Here is a 27119-nt window from a genome sequence, read left to right on the forward strand (position 1 = left end):
ATGTATTCTCATGACACCTTTTTAAAAAATAACCGACTCTTGTACCACTCTCCCCAAGACAGTATTTTCTAACATCCCCACCTTATAAAATGGAGTTGAGTCCAAAAATGTTAAACCATTTCTCTGGTTCAAACGTGGAACAAGATGGTCACATACTTAAGTCAGAATTGGTGCCCAGGTATCCTGATCTTCAGTCGTAGGTTCTCCACTACACTGGTCATTCACCCAGGTCTTCACCTCAACACTTGGAGGTTATGCCACTCAGGTCTGTGTTTTGACTCTGAATCTTAGATCTGTCTACTTGGCACACAGCCTGACTGCGTTCTAAAGCTGGTGTGTGGATTGAGTCGCCATAATCACTTTGGAAATGCATCACTTGCATGTTGGACCCCTACCTGAAGGAAACACTCCCAGCTCCAGTACGTGGGACATTCGAGGGGGAAAGGGCGGCTGCGGGCACCTTAGGTGAGGCTGTGCCACCCGCAGGCTCTACTGTCTCCACTGTGGAGGTTGTGGCTCTGCTGTTGGCTTGCAGTGGTTTCTGCCTCTTCCACAAGCATGACCCCCACTGAAGTGGGGTGACACTCAACGCTGTGGCACTTCAGGTGGTCGGTTTGATGAGGTAATCCTGTTTGTGTCCAGAAAGAACATAGTGGCCTCAAGTTGAGAAGGAAGGCAAATATTTTTGAGTTCCCGGGCAGCTTTAATTTTCAGTTTGTGACAATTAGTAGCTGCTGGGAAATGCCGCCAGCTTCCTGTTAGGATGTCATCTGGAACGTTGATAAATCCTAAGTAAATATGTTCATGTTCTTCAAACCCTCTGACAAGAGGAGCTGGTAATGGGTGCTGTGTGTGTGTGTGTTTAAAAGTGAACATTTTTTTTCCTGAAAAATTAGCTTTTCCAAGTGTATATTTATTTAGATAAACCCACACAGCATCTGGTATGTACAGACTAATTTGAAGCAAACTCCATTAGTTTTATCTTCTCACAAAGAGGGAATTCCAAAATATTTTCCCCCTTTTGGATCATTTCTGAGTTGATCCTCTGGTTAGTGCTCCTATTAGCCAACACAGGCTAAGTTGGGAAACACTTTTGAAATCAGGCGACAGGCAGCTTCTCAACCCACATATGGGAAAACGTCCCTGGTGTGTTCGGGCGCCTGTGGACCTGCCGTCCACCTATGACTGTGAGTACTAGAAAGCCGCTTTTCTCTTGGCAGTAAGCCACAGTGTTTTCTCATACTGTGCCTGCCTTTCATGTTTTGATGTGTCCTGCCTGCCTCGGGACTATTTCATGCATTGCATGTAGTGACTAGGTAGGACACGAAGGAAGTTGTGATTATGCTGGGGAGTGGAAGGTCTCCAGGGAAGATGTACAGAAACCTGCCTCAGTCTGCACTGTGAGGGAGACCAAACATAGACCCTAACTAACCAAATGCCTTGTGACTCCTCCCCAGGGTATGTTCTAACTCCTGCAAGTGTGGTTTTTAATGCAGTGGTCACCTCCATCCTAGACTCACCAAGTACTTCTTGAGTTGATGAGTGAACTGTGTCAAACAGATGTGGTTGAAAGGCCAATAACAATGTGTCTAGCATTCTGAGGAGTACTGGCACTTTGTCTAGCCAGCACACACAGAAAAGTGTACCCTGAATTGGCCTAAGCAACATCCTTTTCTCTTGCTTGTGAGCCTGTATTTGGAGTAGGCTTTGGAAGGAATTTCTCTTTTTTGCTGCATGTGGCATCAGCTGCATTTCCCATTAAAGATGATGTACTCACCAAATGACAGATTGGCACTGAATGTGTACCAAAGTCTCAGTCGGGCCAAGGTCTGTGGGAGTCCAGGCTCCACTCTACAATAGATGTCTCCATGGGTAATTGTTAAGGCCCCAGAGTATGGATGCCTTGGGGGTAGGTGGATGGCATGCACGGTGTTGCAGATCTCCAGGTGGATGGCATGCACGGTGTTGCAGATCTCCAGGTGGACAGCATGCATGGTGTTGCAATCTCCGGGCCAGTGGCCTTTAGTGATCCAGATTGGAAGTCATAAAGTCACCTCCACCATGGTTGTAAGCCCACTTGATTTTAAGAAGAGAAGATCTTACTTTCCATAGGGAAATTTCTAGAAATGACAGACATTGCAAAGAAGTATGTGAGATGGAAAATATTGGGGCACTTTTGGAGAATATCTACTCCATAATCCAAAATGGAAATTGTAACCTTCCTCAAATTCAGTTTTTCTCCAATGTTCCTGATCCAGTAATTGACCCCACTTTCTCCATTTGTGATTATAGCAAAGTTGTAGAATTCACATTTAATGCCTCCTTTATTCTTTTGAATCTTGAATAATTTGCCTTTTAGTCTGTTTGTTGGCCCCTGGCTCTGTAACCCTCAAGACCTTAAGTCCTGTGTACTACCAATGCCATGAACTACCAACTCATTCCTCCCAGCTCAGCCTTCCTGTGACAGCCCTCCAGTGGGCTTTCCTGCAAAGCCAACAGCCTGTCACTGTCTGATCTGATCTGAGATATATATCTATATCTATAGATATATATAGATATAGATATGGATATATAGATATATACACACACACTGCTTCCTATGTGATCTGATCACATTAAACTCATTCATCGCATATATCCTGGCTAATCTATGTCAGCCTGACATAGGTTGAGTCATTTGGGAAGAGAGGACTTCAATTGAGAAAATGCCCCACAGGTTGGCCTGTGAGCAAAACTGTGGGGCAGTTTCTTGATTGATAAGTGATGTGGAGGGCCCAGCTCACTGTAAGTGGTCCCACCCCTGGGCTGGTGGTCCCGAGTACTACAAGAAAGTAGGCTCTGCAATCCACGCAGAGCAAGCCAGTAAGCAGCACTCCCCATGGCCTCTGCTTCAGTTCCTGCCCTGCCCTCTTTTGACAGTGGAAAGAAGTCCTGAGCGGTGTAAGGGGAATAAACTCCCCTCCCCACAAGTTGCTTATGGTCATGGTGTTTTAGAGCAACAATAGGAAACCCTAAGACAGAAATTGGTAACAGGTCGTGAGCTATTGGTGTGACAGATCTGACCGTGTGTTTTTGGGAGAATTGTGGAAGGACTTGGCATCTTTGGGCTAGAAAAGCCATTGAGTTCTCCGGGCTTAATGAGATGTGGGAACTTAGAAGATGCTGCCGATAGCAGAAGAGATGAGGGAGACCTGGGCTGTGACGTTTCAGGGGGGAGTTTGGGAGTCCCTTAAAGACACTGCTGGAGCTGTTTGATGTTCTAATTAAGAACCGTGAAAGTGAAACTTGTGCTTTTCTGAGACAATCAATACTAGTGAACTGGAGCTACAGAATCAGCTGTGATTAAGAAGAGACCTCTCCAGAGAGGGCTGAAGCTGCAGCTTATGCTTGCAGCTGAACCTGGGAAAGGGTAAGAGTTTCCCACGTGGTCCTGGATTGGAGGCATGAACGGGTCGTGGCGATTAGCTGAGGCTTGACCGTGTGTGGTAGGGCTGGAGTCCCAGAAGAGGGGCCAGGAGAGGCCGTTGGTGAAAGCACGGCCTTAGTTGCAGGATTAGTGCGGGATTGAAAGGGTTAGGAAGGGAAGTTGAGGCTTGGCGCTGAGTGGCAAGCTCAGATCCCCTGAAGAGAACTCTAGGAGAGGCTATGAGTGCAAGTGGAGCCCAGATATAGCAGGAGACCCCAGCATTTTGGGGATGCCGGGACCCATGGGATGACCACCAAGACAGCAGCAGCCCTGAAGTGGAGCCTAGGTGACAGGGTGACAGGGTGTGTGCTGGGGATGGCAGGTCCAAGAGGTGGAGCTAGCTGCCAAGGCCTCTAGGGCCCGGAGATCGATCCTGTGTGGGTCAGTTTGCTGTCGAATCTTGACTTTGCTTTGATTGCCCATGCCCGGGCCACATTTCTTCCCTCTTGGAGTAAGAAATACTTAACTTATTTTTGATTTGACAGGAATCTACAGTTAAGTGCCTGAACTTTAAAAACAATTTTGGAATTTTACAGAGAGACTCTGGTGTTTTAGAGCGACTGGGTATTTTAGAGAAACATTGTAATTTTAGAGAGATTTTAGATTTTTAGAGAGCATTTTAATATTTTAAAGAGACTTTGGGCTTTTTAAGTATTTGAATTTACAAAGATTGGGATTTTCAGGTTGAAAGTATTTTTTATATTGTGATATTAATATTCATGTAAGATCTTGAGGATGAACAGGAAAGGAAAGGTCATGGCTTAATGGTGACGTGAAAGTGTAAGATGAACTAAACCCATTCCTCCCCAGGTTGCTTTCCGTCCTGGTGTTCCGTCACAGCAGCAGAACCCTAACTAAGACAGCAGTCTTCTGGAAGCTATTAAAAGCCTTACAGTACTTTTGATGGAAGAATAAGGTTCCTCCCTGGTGTTTTCACCTGCCGGCTTCAGAGTCCTTTAGACCTGAGCTCCATTTGCATCTGCTCTGCAGGGCCCTAGAGCTCTGCTCTTTCCGGGCCCAGGGTTCTCACTTCCGGTCTTGCTAGTCCTTCAGCCTTCCACAGTCTATTAATTATTCATGTTTGCATGAATATCATTCCTTAAGAAAGCCCAGGCTAGACCTTTGCCAAAGATTTGAGGGTGTCTATATTTTCCTTTCTGCCCACATTACACTTTTAACTGTTCATACCATCTTTGTTTCTTTCACTTGGTAGACTCTAAAATATTCCATGAGTTAAAACAACTGGTCTTGACTCTCAGAAGTTAGGCCGGTGTCTGACAGACACACAGTGAACACTCAGTACATGCCTGTAAATGTATATGTATAAGTGTCCATATACAGATACTGCATATTCATATCCTCACAAATCAACTTCTGAGTGTCTATAGAGAGAGGTTCTGTAAACATTTACGCTTGAGTAAGATTTATAGATGTTGGGTTTTGTATCTGGGAACCTATACGTGTTCATGATGAATTCTCGTCTGTTGACTTGTCATCCGTTGTTTAATATATAGCACATTAAAGCTGGGCATGGTGGCTCATGCCTATAATCTCAGCACTCAGGAGGCAGAGGCAGGTGGGTTTCTGTGCCAGCCTGGGCTTCAGAGCAAGTTCCAGGCCAGTCAGGGCTACACTGTTAAATCCTTCCTCAAAAGTAAAATTAAAAAAAGTCAAAATGCAGCACACCAGACACTGTTCTGGCTCAGACAAACCCTTTGTCTCCTGACCGACTGCTCTCCCTCTTCTTCAAGGTAAGGAGTCAGCTGCCATGAAAACCGATCTCTTGAGGGCCCGGAACATGAAAAGGTACATTAACCAGCTGACTGTGGCAAAGAAGCAGTGTGAGAAGAGAATCCGGATCCTAGGAGGGCCTGCCTACGACCAGCAAGAGGACGGGGCCTTGGATGAAGGGGAGGGGCCTCAGAGCCAAAAGGTAGGACCTGTAGTTTCTTTGGCCGCATCAGTTTGTTATAAACAGTGCGAGGACACGCACGGTCTTCTACCGCCTCAGTGTTCCAGACGTGTTTCATTGCTACGGCTCGTGCTGTTGGTTTCAGGAGTAAACTGCTAGTTACTGGGTGTCCTTGAATTCAGGGAATGGCAGTCGATGCTGGGCGGTGTATATATCTGTGTACGTGTGTACGCATGCACACGCCTGTGTACGCGTGCACACGCCTGTGTGTGAGCCTGTGCACGCGTGCACACGCCTGTGTGTATTGTTTTCCACCCTTCTTTTCTCCACTCACCTCCACTTCAAAAGAAACATTTCCTGTTTGCAGGACCTAAATCAAAGTCATCCATTATCCCTATATAAAAAGTACCACCTAGGAAGGAAAGACTATTTCATTTAACTCTAGCCAATTTGCTATGAGCTGTCTTCTTGATATTTAGATAATGAGGTAGTATATTTGATTATCTTGCCCAAAGCCACAGAGATAGGATGAGGCAGAACTAGATAAAGACCCAGATGTGGTTGACTCACCAATGCCAGTGCTTTCTGATTAAATCATAATGTGGAGGCGTTTGTGTCATGTCTTGGACTGCCTGCTCGTGGTGATTAAATCCCGCAGAGCACAGGGACATTTCCTAGCCCCGTTTAGGAACTATTCTAAGTGCTGGGACCACACTTGTCCTCTAAGACCTGGAGCAGTTTGGATGGAGGAGACTGCCACATTGTGTCCCAAGGAGCTCAAGGAACAGGGCTTCATGGCAAATGAAAATCCCTTGTCAGATGCTGGCCACAGAGAAAACATAAATATAGTTTAGCCTGGCTGCAGCCTCTAACTTGTCCCTCCTCTGACTTTCAGATTCAGTCTCTAACTGTGTATGTCTAGCATTGAGTCAGGGACCTATCTGGTAATCCCCCTGCCTCCCTTCTCTAGTGCTCGCTTTTGCCTTTGTCTCGGTCCTGACTTGGTCTTCACTGGTGGGGTGTGTGTGTGTGTGTGTGTGTGTGTGTGTGTGTGTGTGTGTGTGTGTGTGTGTGTGTGTGTGTGTTCCATCCTATCAGGCCAGAGTTCTGTAGCGTCTTACGTGGGTGGAGTCCCTGTCGATGGTGGGGCCCACACTGTAGTCTGTTTGACTGAACACATGTGCCTCCTGGCATTCTGCCTTCTGAGGCAGAGCGGGAGCTGTGCCGTGCTCTGTGTTGCAGAAGGTAGGCTTGACAGGTTGAATTTCGCCTTCCTTCCCTCAGTTTATCTCCTCTCAATGTCTACCACAGTTCATCATGGAGAAGGGATTCATCCTGTGTCCTTTCATTATTTTAATCAATTCACTCATTCAGTAGACACTCACTGAGGGGCCACTGTCTCTTGGTTATTGGACTAGAATAAGGAATAGGATAGAATCCCTACTTGCAATGAATCCCATTTAATTATAAGGTGTGTGTGTGTGTGTGTGTGTGTGTGTGAGAGAGAGAGAGAGAGAGAGAGAGAGAGAGAGATCGATCTAGTAGAGATGCAATATGTACACCTAAGTGAGGACCCAGATGGCTCCCTAGAGTTAAGGGTTATGAACGGGGAAGTCTTGGGAAGGCTTAGGAAAACTGAATGTGATTTCAGTCAAGTTGCCTTATGGCAACTACAAGAAGACTGTCCAAATCTTGCTGCATTTTAAATTCACTCTTTCTAAATAGGAAAGGAGAAACGAACTTATAACATGAGTTTATCCGTAGAGTCAAAGCGTTCCCTCCGGTCTTAAGGCTGGAAGACTCAGCTAACGCTATACAGCCTCAGTGGTAGCTCGGCCTGCTGGAGTTAAAGCTGGTTTGTTTTGAGCTGTTCTGATATCTTCATAAATGGATGGAGCACTCTCAATGCAACCTATTCCCAGTCTGATCAAGAAGAATCACCACCAAGTTTACTTCAAAATATTCTCTTTTAAATTAGATGAGCCATCCAGTTAAAAGAAAGAGATTGGCCAGGCATGGTGGCTCATGTCTTTAATCCCTACAATCCAGAAGCAGAGGCAGGTCAGTCTCTGAGTTCAAGGCCAGCCTGGTCTACAGTGCGAGTTCCAGGACAGCCAGGGCTATACAGAGAAACCCTGTCTTGAACCACCACCCCCCACCCGCAAAAGAAAGAAAGAAAGATTGCCTGTATGTAAAAGACTAGGAATTTTATGTTGCTTATAAGAAATGAACTGTGACCGGGCGGTGGTGGCGCACGCCTTTAATCCCAGCACTCGGGAGGCAGAGCCAGGCGGATCTCTGTGAGTTCGAGGCCAGCCTGGGCTACCAAGTGAGCTCCAGGAAAGGCGCAAAGCTACGCAGAGAAACCCTGTCTCGAAAAAAACAAAACAAAAAAAAAAAAACAAAAAAAAAAGAAATGAACTGTGAAGGAACAGTTGGGTTGAAAAACGAGAGAAAAGGACATGCCCTGTGGTCACTAAAGAAAAGAGATCCAGAGTAGCTTCTGACCTTAGACAAAACAGATTTTTTCAGAACAAGGAAGATAGCCAGAGATAAAGATGTGATATTGTGGTAAAGGAATCAAGTCGTGAAGAAAACATGAACTCCTAAAGATGCTTTTAGTGCATATGAGAACTTCACAGTTCATAAAGCACAGACTAGCAAGTGAACGGGAGCGTGCTTAGTTACAGCTGTGGATATTAAGCTGTTTACACAATTGTTAGAGCAGGTCCATAGACTGGGCAAGGCTGCGAAGACCTGCGCACCGCCAACACCAACTGGAACTAATAGACATTTCCCAGAGAGCTGCTCCAAAGACAGCGCAATGTGGGGCCTTTCACCTGTATACACCAGGCAACGACTAGGAAGTGTGATAGTGCTGAATGATAAAATTATCCACCCAAATTTAAAAGATTTAACACAGAAATTGCTATCTGACCACTATAGAATTAAAATTAGAAATGAATAATAGAGCTGGAAAATATCCAGATGTTTGGAAATAGAGACAATATATGTAAGGCTCCAGTCAGAGAAATCATAAAGAAATTAATAAGTGGAGTGAAGGTGGTGTGTGTTGGTGTCAGCGGGACGCTGCTAAGCCAGCACTTAGACAAACACACACTGTAATGTCTGTATTAGAACGGAAGGAGGTCTGAAGTGAGTGGTCCAGGGTTCTGCTTCTACAGGTACAACCTGTAGAACTGGGAGGAAGGGGAGAGAGAGGGAAATTATATAGCAATGGGTAATTGGATGTCAGCAGATGTTGCAGATAAAAGAAAGTTGGAGGGTTTTCAGAAAATAATTAATGTGGATTTAAGTTATGGAGGCACAGAGAAAAGGAAGGAGAGAACCTTAAGAGAAGGACCGTAGGGGGCTGGGAAAATGGGCCAGTCAGTTAAGTACTGAGCTTGAATCCTCGACACACACATGGAAAGAGGGGCACAGTAGCACCTGCCTGTAATCACAGCACTGGGGGAGGGGCCAGACAGAAGGTAGCTCGCTGGTCAGCCAGCCTAGCCATGCAGGTGAGCTCAGGCTCAGTGACAATGTGACAGGCCCTATGTGAAAAAACGTGAGAGTGACCGAAGAAGATACCCACCATCCACCATCCACCATCCACCATCCACCATCCACCATCCACCATCCACCATCCACCATCCACCATCCACCATCCATCCATCCACCATCCACCATCCATCCATCCCTGGTCAGCACAGGCACATGAACATGGATTCCTACACACACACACACACACACACACACACACACACACACACACACACACACACACACAGTAGCATATATCTAAGAGTAGATGCCAGCATCTGAAAAGAGAGACACCTGAATACAGTTTTAAGTAAGTGCATGTCACTTTAAATGAAGTAGATTAATTCTTTAAAATTCACAGATTGTTAAACGTGAGCAAAAAGAAAACAATCTGAATAGCCTTAGATGTATTAAAGAAAATTAATTCAGAATTTAAAATCCTTCCCCAAAGAAAACTCTAGGCCTAGATCATATCACTCGTGAATTCTATGAAGCCTTTAAAGAGGGTGTGTGTGTGTGTGTGTGTGTGTGTGTGTGTGTGTGTGTGTGTGTGTGTGTGTGTGTTTGCGTCAGAGAAAGAGGCGGGGAGAGAGAGTCTGTCTGTCCGTCTGTCCTTCTCCCCCTTCTAGATCTTAGATTAAACACTAGATGTGGCGCATGTGAAGGACTGTTCTACCACTGACTTGCCCCCAGCCCGATACCAGTTTATCTGAACTCTTAATCCACTGCCAATGCTTTCATTCTTGTTTACTTACCTAGAAAGTGACCTCTGAAGGTTTTTTTTTAAATATACCATTATCTTTTTCATATACCAATATCTATTTTCTCGAAAACTGGCTGTCTCCTGCTTAGTTCCTGATGCTCGCTGTGATTCATAACAGCTATTATGAATCTCCAGGAGGTAGTGACATGTCTTCATACCGCAGATCTAAGAACTGAGGCGAGTGACAGGGTAGAAGCTCACAGGACTGGAAAGTTTTCATCGCCACATGGAAACAAATCTGTCTTGTTCTGTTCAAAGGCCATTCCTCTCCCCTGCCTCAAACACATACAAGTGGTCCCCAGTGGAAAGATTGAAGCATTCAGAAAAAAAAAAATAAAAGAGGAAGAGAAAATTAAAATATCTGGAGCTTGGACATCAGTGACAATAAGTGGCTGACCTTTTATTTGAGGCTAGTTTGCACCTTAGTGTATTTGATCCAAAGATAAATCAAAATGAACACTATTGACTGTAGTCTAGAACTATACCGGTGTAAGAAATGGTTCCCGGTCCTTCTGTTGCTGGAAGAGTTGTTGACTTGTCTTTCCGCAGCCAAAGTTGATACAAATTCCTTTCAACATCCTTGGAGCATGCCGAGGAAGATTCATGCTTCGTAGGGCTTACGAAAAGTAAAAACAGGTGTTAGTATATCCCAGGATTAATGAACTACTGAAATTCAAGGGATCTGCAATAGTTGTGCTGACTAACATCTTTTATGGAAAACTGGTTCTGTTGCTGGTGTTGTAAATGGTAAAAAGATGTAAGTAGATGTTCAAACAAACAAACAAAAAACAAAAAACAAAACAAACAAACAGAAAAACTTAGTTGAATGATTCAGTGAGTAATACAAAATTGGTATTTTTGAATATTTTCGTTTTGAATATTCAGTAAGTCATTTCCTTTCATCAGTTTCCAGAAATTGCTTTTAAAAAATATGTCCTCCTTTCTGCCTACAGTAAGGTTAAATAAGGGCTGCTAAGGGAAGGGTTGAGTGTGTATTGACTTTTTGCATGTGATTTTAGAATATGTTAGTGGTGATATTTCAGAATATTTGCACATCATGTTAATTTTTAAGAATTTCAAAATGAAAGTTTCTAATTGTACTTGAGTTCCGCCTATTAAATTTTAATTTTGTTGCTGATTTAGACTAAGGATCTAGGTCTTAAGTGCCTTCTAAATGAATTTGTGGCATTTTTCCTAGGTGAGTCGTCGGTCATTATGGGGTCATCTGCTCCTTCCTCTTACAGCAGTCCCTGTCCGTGGTTGTTCTTACTACATCTTCAGATGTCCAGTGTTCTCTTTTACTGTGAATGTGGAAAATGCTAAAAGTGATAGAACTGATTTGATAACCCATACAGTAGAATTTTAGGGGCCAATTAAAATAGTATTTACATAAGATTTGTTAGTGCCTGTGATACTATAAACAATCAAGATATAAGTCCATTGATGTTTTTCCTCAGCCATATGAAATATGATAGGAAGCAAATGCCATACTCCAGACCCTTAGTTTTTAGACATTTCTCTTCAGTTGTTTATTGTTTTAGCTTCATATGTCCCATCAGAACAAGAATTGTTATCTGTGTCCTAATGTCAAGCAGATGTCAAATAAATGTTTGTTGAACAACTAAATGTTTAGTATAAAATTAGTGATTTTTGAATATATGCATTTTTATTATTCGGGAATCTGAATTTAAAATTTAGAAACCTGAGAGCCATTTCATCTTATCAGGTATACTACCTTACATTGTCTATGAAAATGCATTTTTCCCTGAGTGTAGAAGTTAATTCATGGAAGTTAAAAGCAGACTGGCATTTGAAATTTTGTCTTTAGAAAATCTTTCTGTCTTAGGGTTTCTATTTCTAAAACAGAGAGACACTGGGCCTGGCTTGAGCATCTGAGACCTCAAAGCCCACCTCCAGTGACACACTTCCTCCAACAAGACCACACCTCCTCCAACAAGGCCACACCTCCTAAATAGTGCCACTCCCTATGGGCCTGAGGGGGCCATTTGCATTCAAACTATCATCACACTTTCTTATATTCTCTTAATAGATTCTTCAGTTTGAAGATATTATGACCAATCCTTTCTACCGAGAGCGCTTTGAAACATACATGGAACGGCTGGACAAGCAGACTCTGATCGGCTTTTGGGAATCTGTGGAACACCTGAAAAATGCAAACAAGGTAATGTGCTTATGCTTTAAGGAATATTAATCATTAGCTAATGAAAGCTTGCGTGCTAGGCAGTATATCACCAACTCAGTGATGCTTTAGGATAAGTCTGTCTGTATGTCTATCTGTTGGTCTATATTTTGTTTGTTTGTTTTGAGACAGAGTTTTTCTGTGTAGTCTTGGCTATCCTGGAATTCTCTTTGTAGACCAGGCTGGTCTTGAACTCACAGAGATCAACCTGCCTCTGCTTCCCAAGTGCTGGGATTAAAGGCATGCACTACCATGCCTGGCTCAGGATAAATATATATTAAAGTAGCATTTTACATCATTCTACTTCAGCCCATTATGGCAAATAAAATGGCACTATATTTTTATAGAAGATGCTTTTGACTGAATAGTAAAGGGGGACTATTTACAAGTGTGCCAAGAGATTAGATTTCATCATTTTAATGAACTACAAAAATATGTATCCGTCCACGTTGCTCTTTCAAAAGACTAGGCCTTATCACTGTCAACTCAGCCTCATAAACTTGCTCTATCATTATTTGTATTTCATTACCATAGCAATTCTCCTGCTTTTTAGTCTTTCTATTGTGATGTACACTTTTTACATTAGTTTTTTTCCCCTTTCATTTCACATAAAATATGATTGAACAAAGGAAACCAAACGTTTTTGGTTTCAAATGTGTCTCAAGCAAAGAACCCAATGGATTATGCATTGTAGTTAGTAAGTTTTCAATACGTATTTTAGAATTAAAGAATGTCTGTACATTCCTCATATAGGTAAATATATCAAAGTCACATGTATATCATATATATTGTATTAGCATATAGCATTTGAGTGATTCATTAACATAAGTGAAAGAGCATTTAATTTCATTTGCATATGAATATTGCTAGACTAGAAAACCAAATTAAGTACCTGATATATCACACATTGAACTAAGCAGCTAAATTTAGTCTTGTGGTATTTTAAAATCTCAGGACTACTTTTCATTGCTGACTCACCAGGTATAAATTACCTTCTGTTACTCAACATAATCACTAGCCTTGACTCCAGGTGACTTTTGGCTGCTCTCAAAAGAACATTGTACAGAGTAATCTAAAGAGTTTTCCCAAACTACTGGCAATAATTGGAAATTTTTCAGTGAAATAAAAGCATGATAGCTTCCTGAAAGTAGCTGTGGTTTGATCTGACAGCTGGACAAATGAGTCATGTTTGTTAGTTTATGTCTTTTTATGACTGTTTAGAAGTTCGCAGACTTCTTAGAGCCGAGGGAGCACCGCTGGACACCGCTGGAGCACATGAGGGTCGCGTGCATGGAGGAGAGCTTTGCATTTCTACAGCGGTGCAGCAGCGACCCCAGTGTGCCTCTCAGGACTAGGCTGTCGGTGTGGCTCAGTGCCAGGGAGTTATTCTAAAGTGTTAAGCCTGAAGAATACCTGTCGTGTTTTTAATCTCTGGTTACTCTGTTGGCTCCTTTCTGGCTGAGAATTTCTTCTCATTTTAGCAAAGTGAGCACCTGTCATTATTACATCAGATAAAAGTCAGTTAGACTTTAGTTCATAAGTGACATCTCCATGATGTTGAGGATCTGTTGCGATAGGAGAGCCAGTCCTTTTCTTAACTTTTGAAACAGCTCACTGTAAGTATTCACCTTCAAGAAGTGGTGGTTCTCTTTCAAGGTCTGATACTTCCCTGCTCCTGAATGTGAATACAGAAGGCTAAGACCCCGAGTTTATGGTTCGAGGCTACAGCTAGGTACTGTCCTTCTAGCTCTAGCGTGTAGGGAATTGAGTGGGAAATCCTTTCTCTCAGAGACAACGTTTCTTACCTTTCTCTCTCTTCGTCTTCCTGTCTTTTCAGAGTGAAATTCCACAATTAGTTGGTGAAATTTATCAGAATTTCTTTGTGGAAAGCAAAGAAATACCCGTGGAAAAGTCACTTTACAAAGAAATCCAGCAATGTCTCGTAGGAAACAAAGGTATTGAGGTGTTCAGCAAGATCCAGGCAGATGTGTACGAGGTGCTGAGGGACAGGTATTACCCGTCGTTCATTGTCAGTGACCTGTACGAGAAGCTGATGGTCAAAGAGGACAAGCATGCCTCCCAGCAGGCTTCCGACAAGGAGGAACTGGTGAGCTCCCTTCACCTTCCGCTTCCACTCCTCTGTGGTAGACACTTTCCTCGTTAGGACCAGATGCCTGCCGGAAGTTAAGGGAAGAAGGTTGGAAGTAACTGAATTAGGGAAGTGTCGCTGCATGATAGAATTGTTTTAGTTCATGTGAGCAGAGAGAGAGTTGTCCTCCAGCAGACACAGTGGCGGGAGCGACCTCAGCGAGTTGTCCCTGAGGCGGCACACAGTGCACCTAGACCAATTATAACTGACTGTAACATCCTCCGCACGAGTGCGGCAAAGCTTCTTATGAAAGACTAAATACTCACTTGAGGGAGGACAAGGTATAGGATTTTGTCATCTTAGTGATCACGTGTATATATTTACACGTGATCACTAAGAACATCTAAAAATGAAAACAACTTGTTTTTCTGGAATTAGCAATACTTTCAATTTCATTGAATTTGCTGTTTGCTACAATTCATTAAAAACCTTAAAGAAACAATGTGGGAGAAAGTTAAGGAGAAAAGACTGGAAGAGTGTTCTGAGTGGTTCCCCGCAGTGTCCACAGATGGAAACTAAGTGATCTGTTTGTTCGACAGCCAAGGCCTCCCAAATCACATTGCAAATGCTGTTTACCTGTAAAGTATATGTTGGTTTGCGTAACACGTTCTCAAGAGCAATACTGAACGAATTGCACACTGAAATGCTTCTAGCAGTCCAGATTTGAGCATTTTTCAAACAACATATTTCAATCATGGTTTCCCCCTCCCCCAGCTCCTCCTAGATCTTTCCAACCTCCCCACATACAACTTGAATTTTATGATTTCAGTGTCTCCCTACTACCCCGACTGAAACAATAACAAAAAGCAAGGAGAAAAAAAAAACACAAATGAAAATCAAAACAAACAGGCAAAAGACCAATAAGACCAAAAACAAACAAACAAACAAAAAAAAAACAAACGCAAAACAAAATAAAAAATCCACGAAAATGCCATGTTTGTTAAACATGGGCATTTTATTTACAGTATGTCATAATACTGTTGGAAGACTGGGAGGGTGCCTCTGTCTCCTGCGGAGGTGGAAGAGAACATTCCATTTGCAGGGATGGCGGGCACTTGAGTTGCTCCCCTTGTCCCCCAGAGTCCATTGGTTGGGAATTGATCCATGGGGTTCCCCTCCCATTCGGGCTGTTAGGTAATTTCCTTTTCATGCGTTCTGAACACCCACTACATTGGTTCCGAATGATTCAATTCTTCTCTTTGCTGGGGAAGGGTAAAAGCACTCTGAAGGTTCTCCTGCAGTCTTCTTCCCTTCACGGGAATCCGGGGGTCTATGGGGACAGGATTATGCAGTGGGTGAGTAGTGATCTTCTGTCATTCTAAGACTGCTGGCTTACTGTTTTTCCGGCAGGGTTCTGGAAGTGAGGCTGGCGAGGAAGCCCTGGAAGGCACCAGTGGGATTAGTGATCAAGCCAGCTTCGGTGTAAACAAACTTCGAGAGCTAAGTGAGAAACTTGAATATAAAAGGCAAGCTCTAAGTTCTATTCAAAATGCACCAAAACCTGATAAGAAGGTAACTGTCTTGCTTTCAAGGTTGTCTCTGAAAGTGTGTCGTCTGTGATAAATAGTGGTTTCCTGGTTATGCTAAGAACTGTCCGCTTCCTTAAGAAGGGTGGCCAGAAGCAGGTTCCATGGGCAGGCTGTGCTTTCACAGCCCGGGCGGAGAGCCTCACAGAACCATGAAAACAGTGGTTCGCTAAAAGCCAAGAGGATTGAGCGTTTGAGAATGTTAGATATTTCCCTTTTCACTGCAGTTCTGAACACCCGTTATGCTGGTCCCAAAGAATTGGATTCTTCTCTTTGCTGGGGAAGGGGAAAGGCATTATTAATGTTTTTCTGCAGAATTCTAGGGGCTGGAGAGATGGCTCAGCAGTGAGGAGCAGTTGCCGCTCTTGCAGAGGACCTGGGTTCAATTTCCAGCACTCATATGGCAGCTCATAGCTGTCTGTAACCCTAGTTCCAAAGTATCTGACACCCTCGTCTCATCTCTGCAGGCACCAGGCACACAGACAATGCACAGACAGACACTCATACATGGAAAATAAAATAAATATTTCTGCGAAAATTAACTTGAAAAGATAAACAGCCGGGGGCTGGAGAGATGACCCCGTGGGTAAGAGCACTTGTTGCTCTTGCAGAGAATCCAGGTTTGGCTCCCAGAACCCACCTGGCAGCTAACAGCCATCTTTAACTCCAGTTCCAGAGGATTCGATGCCCTCTCTGGCCCCTGTGGGCACTGCACGCATATGGTACACAGACATACTGCCAACAAAACACCCAGACACATAAAATAAAAGAAAGAATGTTTTTAAAAGTGTAAACAATGGTGATCGGTCGGGCCTTTTGGGGCAAGGTGCTTGCTGTGCAGGAGTGAGAACCTGAGTTTGGATTCTCACACCCATGTAGAAGCCTGGCATGGTGCTGTTAGAGGCAGGGGCGGTACAGATGAGACAGATAGGCAGATCCTAGGAGCCTGATGACCAGGCAGTGTGCCAAAATGATGAACTGCAGGTCCTCACAGTAAGGTGGGGAGTGGTTGACGAAGACACCTGAGTGTACACATGCGCACATTCATACACCATGCACACACATGCGCACACACACTTTTTTTTAAATGCAGAGAGCAGCTCACAGATTGGTCCTGTTTTTGCTTTATTTCTATGTGTCTTTGGAATCCAACAAGGTTTCTAAAGTATAGGTGTGATTTTTTCTACTACATGGGTCTCCTCCAGCTTTTCCTGAATGTGTCAAGGAAAGCAACTTTTAGTAAAACAATTTTAATAAATCACGTTGGGTTTCCATTGTTGGTACTTCTTTAATACTTCTTTTATGACTTCAAATGATTTTTACTTTTTATTTTTTTTAAAGATTTATTTATTTATTATGTATACAGTGTTCTGCCTGCATGTGTCCCTGCAGGCCAGAAGAGGGCACCAGATTTCATTACAGATGGTTGTAAGCCACCATGAGGTTGCTGGGAATTGAACTCAGGACCTTTGGAAGGGCAAGCAGTGCTCTTAACCTCTGAGCCATCTCTCCAGCCCTCAAATGATTTTTATAATAGGAGACTATCTCTGAAACAATATTGTAAGAAAACCAAGGTGATAGAAGCATTTTACCAACCTACAGTCAGAATATTAATTAATATAAGTTCATTCACAGTCCAGTCAGTGTTCAGTTAGAACTGGTGGGCTTTGAGGAGACACTGGAGGAAGCCCGCAAGAGTCTAGTCCACTAATGTGTCACTTTTCTAGAGTTGTGAGGGGAAAGGTAAACATGTACCAGGTTTCCAGAGTCATCAGAAGAAGAGGTTTATTTCCCCTCAACATGGAGCTGTTCCCAGTAAGTGCATATGGAACATGGAGGGCCCTGGAGTTTGCCCATGACATCTTTGACATGATAACCAGAATCAGCTGGCCCAGTGGAGACTCAGTCTGCTGTGTGGCATGTTCCTCCGGAACAGCTGGATTTATTCTGGATTTACCTCATTTTAAATTAAGATGTGTCTTCCAGGAAGCCACATGAAAGCTGAGTTGGAGAGTGTCCAGTGAATTATTTTCTGTTTGGGTCATCGTTTGGCTGAGAGACATTCTTCAGCCTTTCTTGAAAGAATTTCTAATAATCGTGGCCTAAGCATTCTGAGCCGTAATTACAGGACGGGATTCTCAAGCGATTTGGAGGCTTCAGTGTTGTGATGGCCTAATTTGAACACTAATCTCTGATCCCAGCGCGGGCAGTCCTCATTTCCTGCTAATCAGATTGTCCCTGGGCTGTGCAGGGAGCCCTCCACTTCTGACAGTCATGCTCAGGCCTCCAGGAGGAGGGCCATCTGCCTTTTAAGTCATTCGGGTTGGAAAATATAAAACACATAAAATATGACTAACAGTCGTGTTTTTATTTACTTATTTATTTGCTTATTTATTTATTTTTAAAGATTGATGTTGAAAAGACTGGCAACCTAGCAATTAACAGATACCCAGAAAACCCTTACCAGGATGATTTTTTTTTCCCTGAGTTAAATGTGATTCCGCGTTTCCTTGCATGTAGTAGTGGTGTTCTCCTCAGTCGGGGCTTGACTCGGCACTCCACCTTTCAGATCTCTAAACCAACAGTATCTGGCTGTCGAATATAACGTTAGCCCAGGTTTTACTTTATTTCCGTAGAGAAATTCTGACTCTGTCACAGACTGTAGGTTGTTATTGGGAGTAAATCAACTGGGAGGAGTCCTCACAGAAGCTAAGAGGAAATGCATGGGGCTGTGTTGATCACTGAGAAAAGCCAGGAAAACAGGGAGCTGGCAAGAGGGCTCCATCAGTAGTGTGTGCTACACAAGAGTGAGGACCTATGTAAAAAGCCCAGCATGACAATGTGTGTCTGTAACTGGTGCTGAGGACTGCAGATGGGTGTGTCCTCAGAGCCGGTGTAAGAGTCTGCCCCCAGCCCTCAGACACGCTGGCTCTATGAAAAGAAAAGGCAGGGCCTGTTGATGGTAAACATTGAGGACAGGGGCATCAATGTCAACGCTAGCCTTCTGAGGTGGTAAGCCCGGAGGGCTTTTCAGAGGAAACTGCTTTCTGCAAGCTTACATAAGCCTGCGGCATGTCTTAGGAAAGATGGGACATCCAAGGAAAGGGCAGGCATAGCATTTAAGACGCAATAGGTGTGTTTTGTGTATCCATCCTTCCTCCTGTAGACATGGTTGGGTTTTTGTTGTTGTTGTTTTACCGTTGGCTGTTACAGATAATGCCGCTGTGAACATTGGCATTCAGAAATCACTCCAGAATCCCGTTTCCAGTTCCTTTAGATACATACCCAGAAGTACAATTGCGGGGCTCTCCGGTGACTCCGGTTTTCATTTTTGGAGGAACAACCGTGCATTTTCCAGCCTTTGTACCATTTTCCAACACTGAGCGATTCTAGTCTCTGCTCTTTACTTCCTTTCTTCTTTTTGTTTTTGACAGTCCTCACCCCATTAGTTTTGACTTGCCTTCCCCCACTTGTTCATGTCACTGGCCAGGTTTCCATGTGCCTGTTAGCCATTCATGCATTTTCTTTGAAAAAATGTGTATGCAAGTCCTTTCCCCATTCTTAAATTAGGTTGTTTGGTGTTGGTTGGTGCTGAATTTCAGAAGTCCTGTTTATGTTTCTACTGTTGATGCTTTATCAGATATGTTCTATGTAGGTATTCTCTCCCATTCTGTGCTTGGCATCTCTCTGTTTTGATACAGTTCCTTGATGTGCATTTTGGGGGGAAGAAATTAAAGAAGTCCTTTTTTCCCTTGTTGCCTGTGCCTTTGGTGTCATACCAAGAAACTGCAGGTGAACCTCAGCTTTCGACACTGCCCCGCTCTCCTCGGGCTTTATTTTATAGTTATTATGCTTTTGTCTCGGGTCCATTCTTAGCTACTTGTTGGGGCCCACCTCCATTCTTTTGCATGGGGTTCTCCAGTTTTCTAGTATCACTTGTTGACAGGCTCTTGCTTGGCCTCTTATTGAAAATCAGATGACCACATACATGTTTTGTGTACTGTAGTTTAATGAGTTTGGGTGGCAGGAAGTGTGAGTACTCTAACTTTTTTCTTATTTTTCAAAATTTTTTGGGGTTGGGGGCATTTCTTGAGATCCCATATAAACTTAGCAATGAATATTTGTGTTTCTGCCATTGAGATTATGATAGTGATTGCATTATATCTGTGGGCTGCCCTGGGTGATATTGCTGTTATTGCAACAATATTAAGTCTTCCAGGTCATGAACTAGGATCTCTTTACAAATATTTGTCATTTTTATTCATTTTATTGGTGTTATAGAACTCTTTCATTTCCCTGTCTAATACCTGAGAATCTTATTTTTTCAGGTGCTGTTTTAAGTGAAACCAGTCCTGTTTTGGATCATTCATCATTGGCATGTAGAAGCACAGCCATTTTGTGTGTTGGCTTTGTATGCTGCTTCTCTGCTGATTGCAGAGCCTTTGAACTGTTCTCATAACTCCCAGGTTGTTTTTCTGTGGTAGATTATTTCCAAGTTGAAGGATGAAATACTCGTAATAGAGAAAGAATGCGCAGATCTTCAGCTACACATGGCCAGAACGGATTGGTGGTGTGAGAACCTGGGCCTGTGGAAAGCGGCCATCACCAGTGCAGAGGTATGGTTGCTGCTGCTGCTCTTCTGTATAAACCATAGTTTTCCAGGAGAATTAAGACTGAAGGTCAAACCCGGTGCCCATTCTTTAGCCCCCTGTGTCCACTACCGTCCTTCCTCTGTTTTCACTCTGGTGTGCTGTGCCTGAGTGGAAACCGTCCAGGACTTCACGGTGTGGATCTCATCTCAGTCCACCCGCGTCAGAGTTGCTTTTGTTCATTGAATTGTAAGCAGCCTTGAGAAAGAACAGTCAATGCCCTTGCATTACTAATTTATTTTTTTCGGCTATGATGGTTGTAAAATGCAAAGTGTTTCTAGGAAGTTGGAGATACTAAAAAATGAAAATTGTAAATATGTTTTATTGTTCCGTTTTGTTCAGTTAGATCTCAGAAACTCATAAGATCTTTAGTAATGAATGTTTTTCCTCTTGATTACTTGGTTTTTTTTTTCAAGAATTTTGAAGGATACACTTTATCCCTTCTCTTACCCATTTGTCTTATATGTTGTATAAAATAATAGCTTTCATTATGCTATTTTCATACACATATAATACACTTGGATTGTTTTCACTCCATTAGCTTTCTCGTTCCCTGCTCTATCCCTTCATTTGACTATAAAATGACTCCCGTTAGGAGGAAGGAGCTCCTAAGCATTTACTGTCTGGTCACTGCTGATGTCCTTCCCTGAGTCAGGGGAAAGCTGGAGGGAACTAACTAGTCATCTAGTCATGCCCACCATGCCCCACACCAGCAGCAAGGCTGTGAGTGCACACAATGGCATGGATGTTTTGTTTCAGTTGTTCTTACTATTATTCTTATCTACTCTTCTCTCTGCAGCTTGACAGGCTGGGTGTGAGAGAGCTTAAAATTCAAAACGTTGTTTACCTCTAGATACGGCAAACAGGAAGCATGTTCTCCATTGGCTGCTCTGAAAGCCGGTGTGAAGGTTCATCAGGTGCCCAAGGTCACTTGTGAGCACTCCCGTCAAGCCAGGCTGTGGGGCAGAGGGCCAGGGAATGCCGTGCTCTAACATGCAGTACCGCTTTTTAAAGATGTACCGCTTGATAACTGTGGATGGAATTTTCATTTGCGTGGGAGTGTAGGAATGGGACAGACTCAGAAGGTAGTGCCTGTGGGAGGAGGGCCTTCCCGGCTTGCGGAGAAAGGAGGGGCAGCCCCTCAGGAGGTGCCTTCCTCACAGGCGCGTGGCCCTAGTGTCCAGTCATTCATTATTCAGGTGTTGGCTGTGGTACCACCGTCACTGAAAAGATAAGGGAAGTAGAAACAGGAAGTCCCTTGTAAGGTGGATGAGTTTGCATCAGCCGGACTTCTCGGCCTTTGGATCCTGCCTGGCCCATGTACTAGATTTGTGGAAAGTTGACTACTCTGGCTATGTTGCCATGTCCCTCCTGTACAACGGAATGGTATTCCTGCTCATACAGTGCATGTGGGTGTCTACGAAGTCTAGTGTCTCTTCGCATTTTTAAAAAAATTCTTCTCTAATTCATGATATTAATTGAGATGCAGAATTAGTACAATTGCCCCCCACCGTGTGTGTGTGTGTGTGTGTGTGTGTGTGTGTGTGTGTGTGTATGTGTGTGTGTGTGTGTGTGATGGGGGGGACTGTGTGAGCTGGACAGTAAGGAACCCCCACTACAGTAGCTGTCCCCCACTTACTGTGCCACAGGCCAGGGTGTCTGCACTCTGAGGGAAAAACAAAACCACAAGCACTCACTGGCTTCCAGGCTAATTCAGGTTATTGGCAGAGTTCAGGAGTTCCCTGTTGTAAGCCTGAGGTCTGGTCTCTCTTGCTTGTTTCCTTCTTGGGCTTCTAATCTTTCTGACTTCATTTTCTATTTTGTGACAGAAAAAATGCTTCTTATGATTCAGATCTATTCAGATAACCTCCCCGCTTGTAAGATCTACTGTGTCATTTAACATGACCTAATTGCTGAGTGAGATCCATCACACTTAGACTCCCAGGGTTTATTGAGTGCGCCACGAAGGGTACAGCAGAGAAAGGATAATCGTGTGTGTGGAGGGAGGCAGGGGTTGGTGATTAAAATTCTCTTATAGTCTGCTTATCATGACTTCGTTTTCTGTCTTGTTTTTTCCAGGTGACAGAAGAGAACGGCGAGCAAATGCCTTGCTACTTGGTCAGGGTAAACCTACAAGAAGTTGGAGGGGTCGAATCCAAGAACTGGACCGTCCCAAGAAGGCTCAGTGAGTTTCAGAATTTACATCGGAAACTTAGTGAGGTATGAATACTCATGAACACAGACTCATGAACACAGACCTGTAGAGTTTCTGAGCATGAAGACATTCAAGAGCTCACGCCATTCATAGAGGAAAATGGGTTGTTGCTCTGTCTCCTTGCTCTTGATGCCAGAGCGACAGTGGTTCAGCCTGGCATTTGGAAATTACTCATAGATCAAACAATCTAGTCTGCCCCAAATCCTTCCGGACAGATGCTTGTCTAATTTTCATTATAAATTGCTGTAGAACCCCAAAGATGTGAGAGACCAGGGATCTAGGGCCAGTGGGTTGAAGCTGCCGGCTGTAACCCTCTAATGGATCATAAAGTCAGCTGTGTGTTAAATCACTAGAAGGGGAAGCTCTGTCGGATTTCATTCCATGTACTCCAGGAGTCAGCAGAGTGGAGCGTTGAAAACACCCAGAGCCAGAGAGCTCGCCTGGCACCCCAGACCTGCCCTTTCCCGTTTGAGGACTAAGGGGGTAAACGCTGCAGTAGGATGTGTGGTGTGTGGAAAACACTACGTGATTCTCTTGCGGTCAGGAGTAGCGGGCTCTGCTTCCCTTTGACTTACAATATCTCATATGTAATGTAGAGGCAGAGATGATAAATGTGCATCATGGCTGTAGAATAGCATATCTTTTCTGTTAGTCAACAAGGTTTGGAAGGCAGCAGTCCAGGTGAGTTCCTGGATTTGCTGGGTGAGGAAAACTGACTCCATGCTTACTTGATTCAGGGAGTAGGCAGAGTCGCCAAGTCGGGGTTAGAACCGTTTGTTCTTCCCGGTTTTTCCCTCTGGAGGAGATTTCACTTTCTACAGAAGGCGAGTTCCTTTGTTCACAGTGGTGAAAACCTCTGCAGCCATTTCAGTCTGAATTTCAGGCCGTTTTTTTCTTGCTGAGAATGAGCTAACCCTGGGAAGGCCCAGTTACTTCTCAGGGTTCTCTTTTGCCAACGAAAGGCATTTGTTTCCTCTAACTCTGTCTCCTGGGGTGATTTCTAACACTTTTTTAAAATGAAGAGTGAGTTATTAATTTATTAATTTCTTTATTTACCTCTCATGTATTATATTGCATCTCAACCATGGTTTCCCCTCCTTCTTCTCCCAGTCCCTCCCTCCCACAGCCCTCTTCCCCAGATCCACTTCTCCTCTCTACCTTTTAGAAAAGGGCAAGCCTCCCAGGGACATCAACCAAACATGGCATGTCAATATAAGAAAACTAGGCACATCCTCTCGTATTAAGGCTGGGTGACGCAACCCAGTAGGAGGAAAAGGGTCCCCCAAACAGGTGAAAGAGTCAGAAACAGTCCCTATTCCCACTGTTAGGAGTCCCACAGGAACACCAAGCTACACAACCAGACTCATACAGGCTCCCCAGTTGTCTGTGAGCCCTCTGTGAGCCCTGGTTAGTTGATTCTGTGGACCATTTTGTTGTTGTTGTTGTTGTTGCTGGTGGTGGTGGTGGTGGTGGTGGTGGTGGTGGTGGTGGTGGTGGTGGTGGTGGTGGTGGTGGAGGTGGAGGTGGAGGTGTTAGTAGTGGTGTCTTGACCCTGTTGGCTTCTACCATCATTCCTCACCCTCTTCTTCAGGAATCCCCAAGTTCTGCCTAATGTTGGCTGTAGGTGTGCATCTGCTCCCATCAGTTGCTGGATGAAGCCTCTCTGATGACAATTATGTTAGGCTCCAGTCTACGAGTATAGCGGAGTATCATTGGGAATCAGATTTCTAACATTCTGAATGGAGGACTTTCTGAATACTAGCTTTTCAAGTACTTTTAAAAGAATGGCAGTGAAAACTGAGGGTCATACATGCTACAGCATTTCTCACTTTGACTGTGGTTACTCTATAAAAACAAAACATTTGTCTCAGTATAAGAATAAATTCCTCCAATAGTTCCTGGGTAAAACTAGCACTATGGAAGCATGATTGTTTTCCATGTGACAAGCCATGTAAAACTAAAGCTTAGTATCAGCTTAACTTGTTAACAAAGACAAAAGAGGAAAATAAAATCTGACATAAAATGTACTTGCAAAATAAATGTTCTTAAAACATACAAAGGTAACTATACCAAAGCATCACGCTATTTGAATGGAGTCCATGTGTGGCTTTGTGACTGTTGTGCCCTGTCTGGACCTGTGGTTGGGCACTCCTTTTTCCCTCTGCACTTGCTGCTGTGAGTTCCCCGTCATGAGGACCCTCTCCTGTGACATCTGTGAGCAGTGGACGCACGTTACCAATGTCACTGCCTGTTGACTTCTCTAAAACTTGAGATGTTTTTTTTAAGAGTGAAATAGCACGCACCATGTATCCAGCACTGGTCTGATAGAATGGAGGACTCTACCCACAAGAGGAGGCCTGTTGTCATTATTTTGTTATTAATAATATACTTAGTCTGCGGTTTCCTTTGAAAAGCAGCTGCTAGAGCTGCGACCTACATTTTGTGTCCCCCACTCCCACCCCTCAGCAGCTAGAAACACACCTTCCGGGAGGAAAGCTTATGTTCTGGGCTTCCAGCACAGCATGGTGTGCTGTGTGTGTGTGCCCATCCAAATCACAGTACTGTCCTGTTGCTCCGCGTTCTCTGAGCCTGATTCCGGTGGGTGCGTTTTAGCTGCATGTGGCGGTGCATGCCTGTAGTTCCAGCATTAGGCAGACTGAGAAAGGAAAGTCACACTCATCCTGGACTACATTGTGAGAGCCTTTCTCTAAGAGGTGGGGAGAGAGACAGGGACTAGACAGTAAGAAGGTGCTATTTGGTTTGCTCTCATTTTAATTAAAAGCTTTCTTAAGATTAAAATGTAGTTTCCAAAGACTAACATTTGATCTTTCCCACCCACAGTGTGTCCCTTCTTTAAAAAAAGTCCAGTTGCCTTCTCTCAGTAAGCTGCCTTTCAAATCTATAGATCACAAGTTTCTGGAAAAGTCGAAGAATCAGTTAAACAAGTTTTTACAGGTAAGCAAATGGGAAGTTTGGGATGTAAGGGTGAGATTAGCCGTTTGGAGGTAACTGCTGCCATCCCAGAAGCTTGCTAGTTGGCCTTCTGTTTTCCCAAGCCACCCACCCCCAGGCTGTATTACCAGCACCGCATAGATGCTGCCCCAGCTGTATACCTTCCCCAAAGATGGCGCCCCACTCATCATTCTATTCTCCAGTGGCTTCCTGTGGTCTGTTCTAAACCAGTTCTCTTATGACACTGGATACAAACATTTTTGTCATCACGTTGCTAATCTGTATGGTAACCACATTAGCTCACACGTAAACTTGATTCATGGCAAGGTGTGTTTGTTGGTGCACACATTTAATCCCAGCACATGGGAGATGGAGGCAGGTGGTGAGTTCAAGTCCAGACTCTGTCTCAAAACAGCCAAAACCCCTTTCGTTTCTGTTCTTTCTTTCTCCTAGGCCAGATAAGTATGGACAGAACTCTAGGACTTCAGAGCTTAAGGACCAGAGTAAACAGTTACACAATTGTGTAAGCAGTCACTCCATTGAAAGAGGTGACACTGTCTGCCTCTAGGCAAGGCCACCGCATCTGAACATAGTCATAAAAGGGTCTTCTGTAGTATCCACATGGAATATGCTAGCGTTAAGTTGGTCAAATGCAGATGAGTAAAGCTGTCTTTAAAGCAGTAACCCTGGAGATTTTGGGTGATGTGCAAACGAAGAATTTTTACCACATCAAGCAGTACCAAGCACCGTCTGCATGCTTTCTCCCGCAGGCTGAGTTCTTAGGGCGCCATCTCTTGCTGTGAAGACCACTTACAAGTGTTCCCACCTAGTTTATTTCTGAGAGAAAAGGTAGCCATTTTTTTGTTTAGAATATGGTGAAAGTGAGGTCATACCAGAGTCAGTTCTGCCCCGTTCATCTTGCAGCTCTCAGCAGCCCAGGGAGTTTTCTGTGTAGAAGTAATTCATTCTCTCCTTCCACAGAACCTGCTTTCAGATGAGAGACTGTGTCAGAGCGAAGCACTCTATGCCTTTTTGAGCCCTTCTCCTGACTACCTCAAGGTTATTGATGTACAGGGGAAAAAAAACTCCTTTTCCTTATCTTCATTTCTGGAAAAACTTCCTCGAGACTTCTTCTCCCATCAGGAGGTGAGCGGTCCACAGGGGTCCCACTTTAGTATAGTCAAGCAGGTAACTTCCTGGAGGGTGTTTGAAAGAAGAGCTGTTTCTTGAAAGGCAATTGCTGAAAGGCAGATGCATCGCTTTTCAGTGATCACTGCACGTTTGGGAGGTAGCCCCTTGGAAGAACTAGAACACAAGCAAGGTAAATGACAAGGTGGGGAGTGGACTGCAGACAGGAGGTGCTGTTGCAGCGGGGTCCTCGGGAAGGTGACCAGGGTAACGCAGCAAGGGAAGAAGAAGGTGGTGTGGGCCGAGGTCTCAGGGAGGAGGTGTGTCTGTGGGATAGTCGGCAGACCAAAGGACTAGACTGGCGGGTGTCTGTAATGTGCTTATGGAAGAAGGGCAAAGGGGGCGTGGCAGCGTAGGGGGCCGAAGCATCGTCTTGGACATGGAGAACCGTGGAGCGTGTTGAATCAGGAAGAACCTGGCAGCGATGAGTATGATAAAGAAGTCTCAGGAGAGACACAAACATGTTCAGTCTCATATTCTGAACCTCAGGCTTAATGTATGTTTCCACCACCAAAGCCCCTTGCTCAGCTCTCTAGTAAGTTAGAAGAGACTT

At 44.0% G+C, this 27119-nt stretch overlaps 1 protein-coding gene across 1 annotated transcript in view; it reads left to right on the forward strand.

Annotated features, from left to right (window-relative positions):
- Snx25 (sorting nexin 25) overlaps positions 1-27119 on the forward strand; it is a 116447-nt gene that overhangs the window by 79583 nt on the left and 9745 nt on the right. Inside the window, exons 7-14 of the mRNA XM_015998690.3 lie at positions 5218-5399; positions 11738-11869; positions 13725-13994; positions 15387-15548; positions 20047-20178; positions 22291-22431; positions 25268-25381; positions 26360-26524. Of these exons, the coding sequence (XP_015854176.3) occupies positions 5218-5399; positions 11738-11869; positions 13725-13994; positions 15387-15548; positions 20047-20178; positions 22291-22431; positions 25268-25381; positions 26360-26524 (1298 nt within the window). The remainder of the gene's footprint in view (positions 1-5217; positions 5400-11737; positions 11870-13724; positions 13995-15386; positions 15549-20046; positions 20179-22290; positions 22432-25267; positions 25382-26359; positions 26525-27119) is intronic.

Source organism: Peromyscus maniculatus, chromosome 17, assembly GCF_049852395.1.
Source record: "Peromyscus maniculatus bairdii isolate BWxNUB_F1_BW_parent chromosome 17, HU_Pman_BW_mat_3.1, whole genome shotgun sequence".
Classification (NCBI taxonomy): Eukaryota; Metazoa; Chordata; class Mammalia; order Rodentia; family Cricetidae; genus Peromyscus; species Peromyscus maniculatus.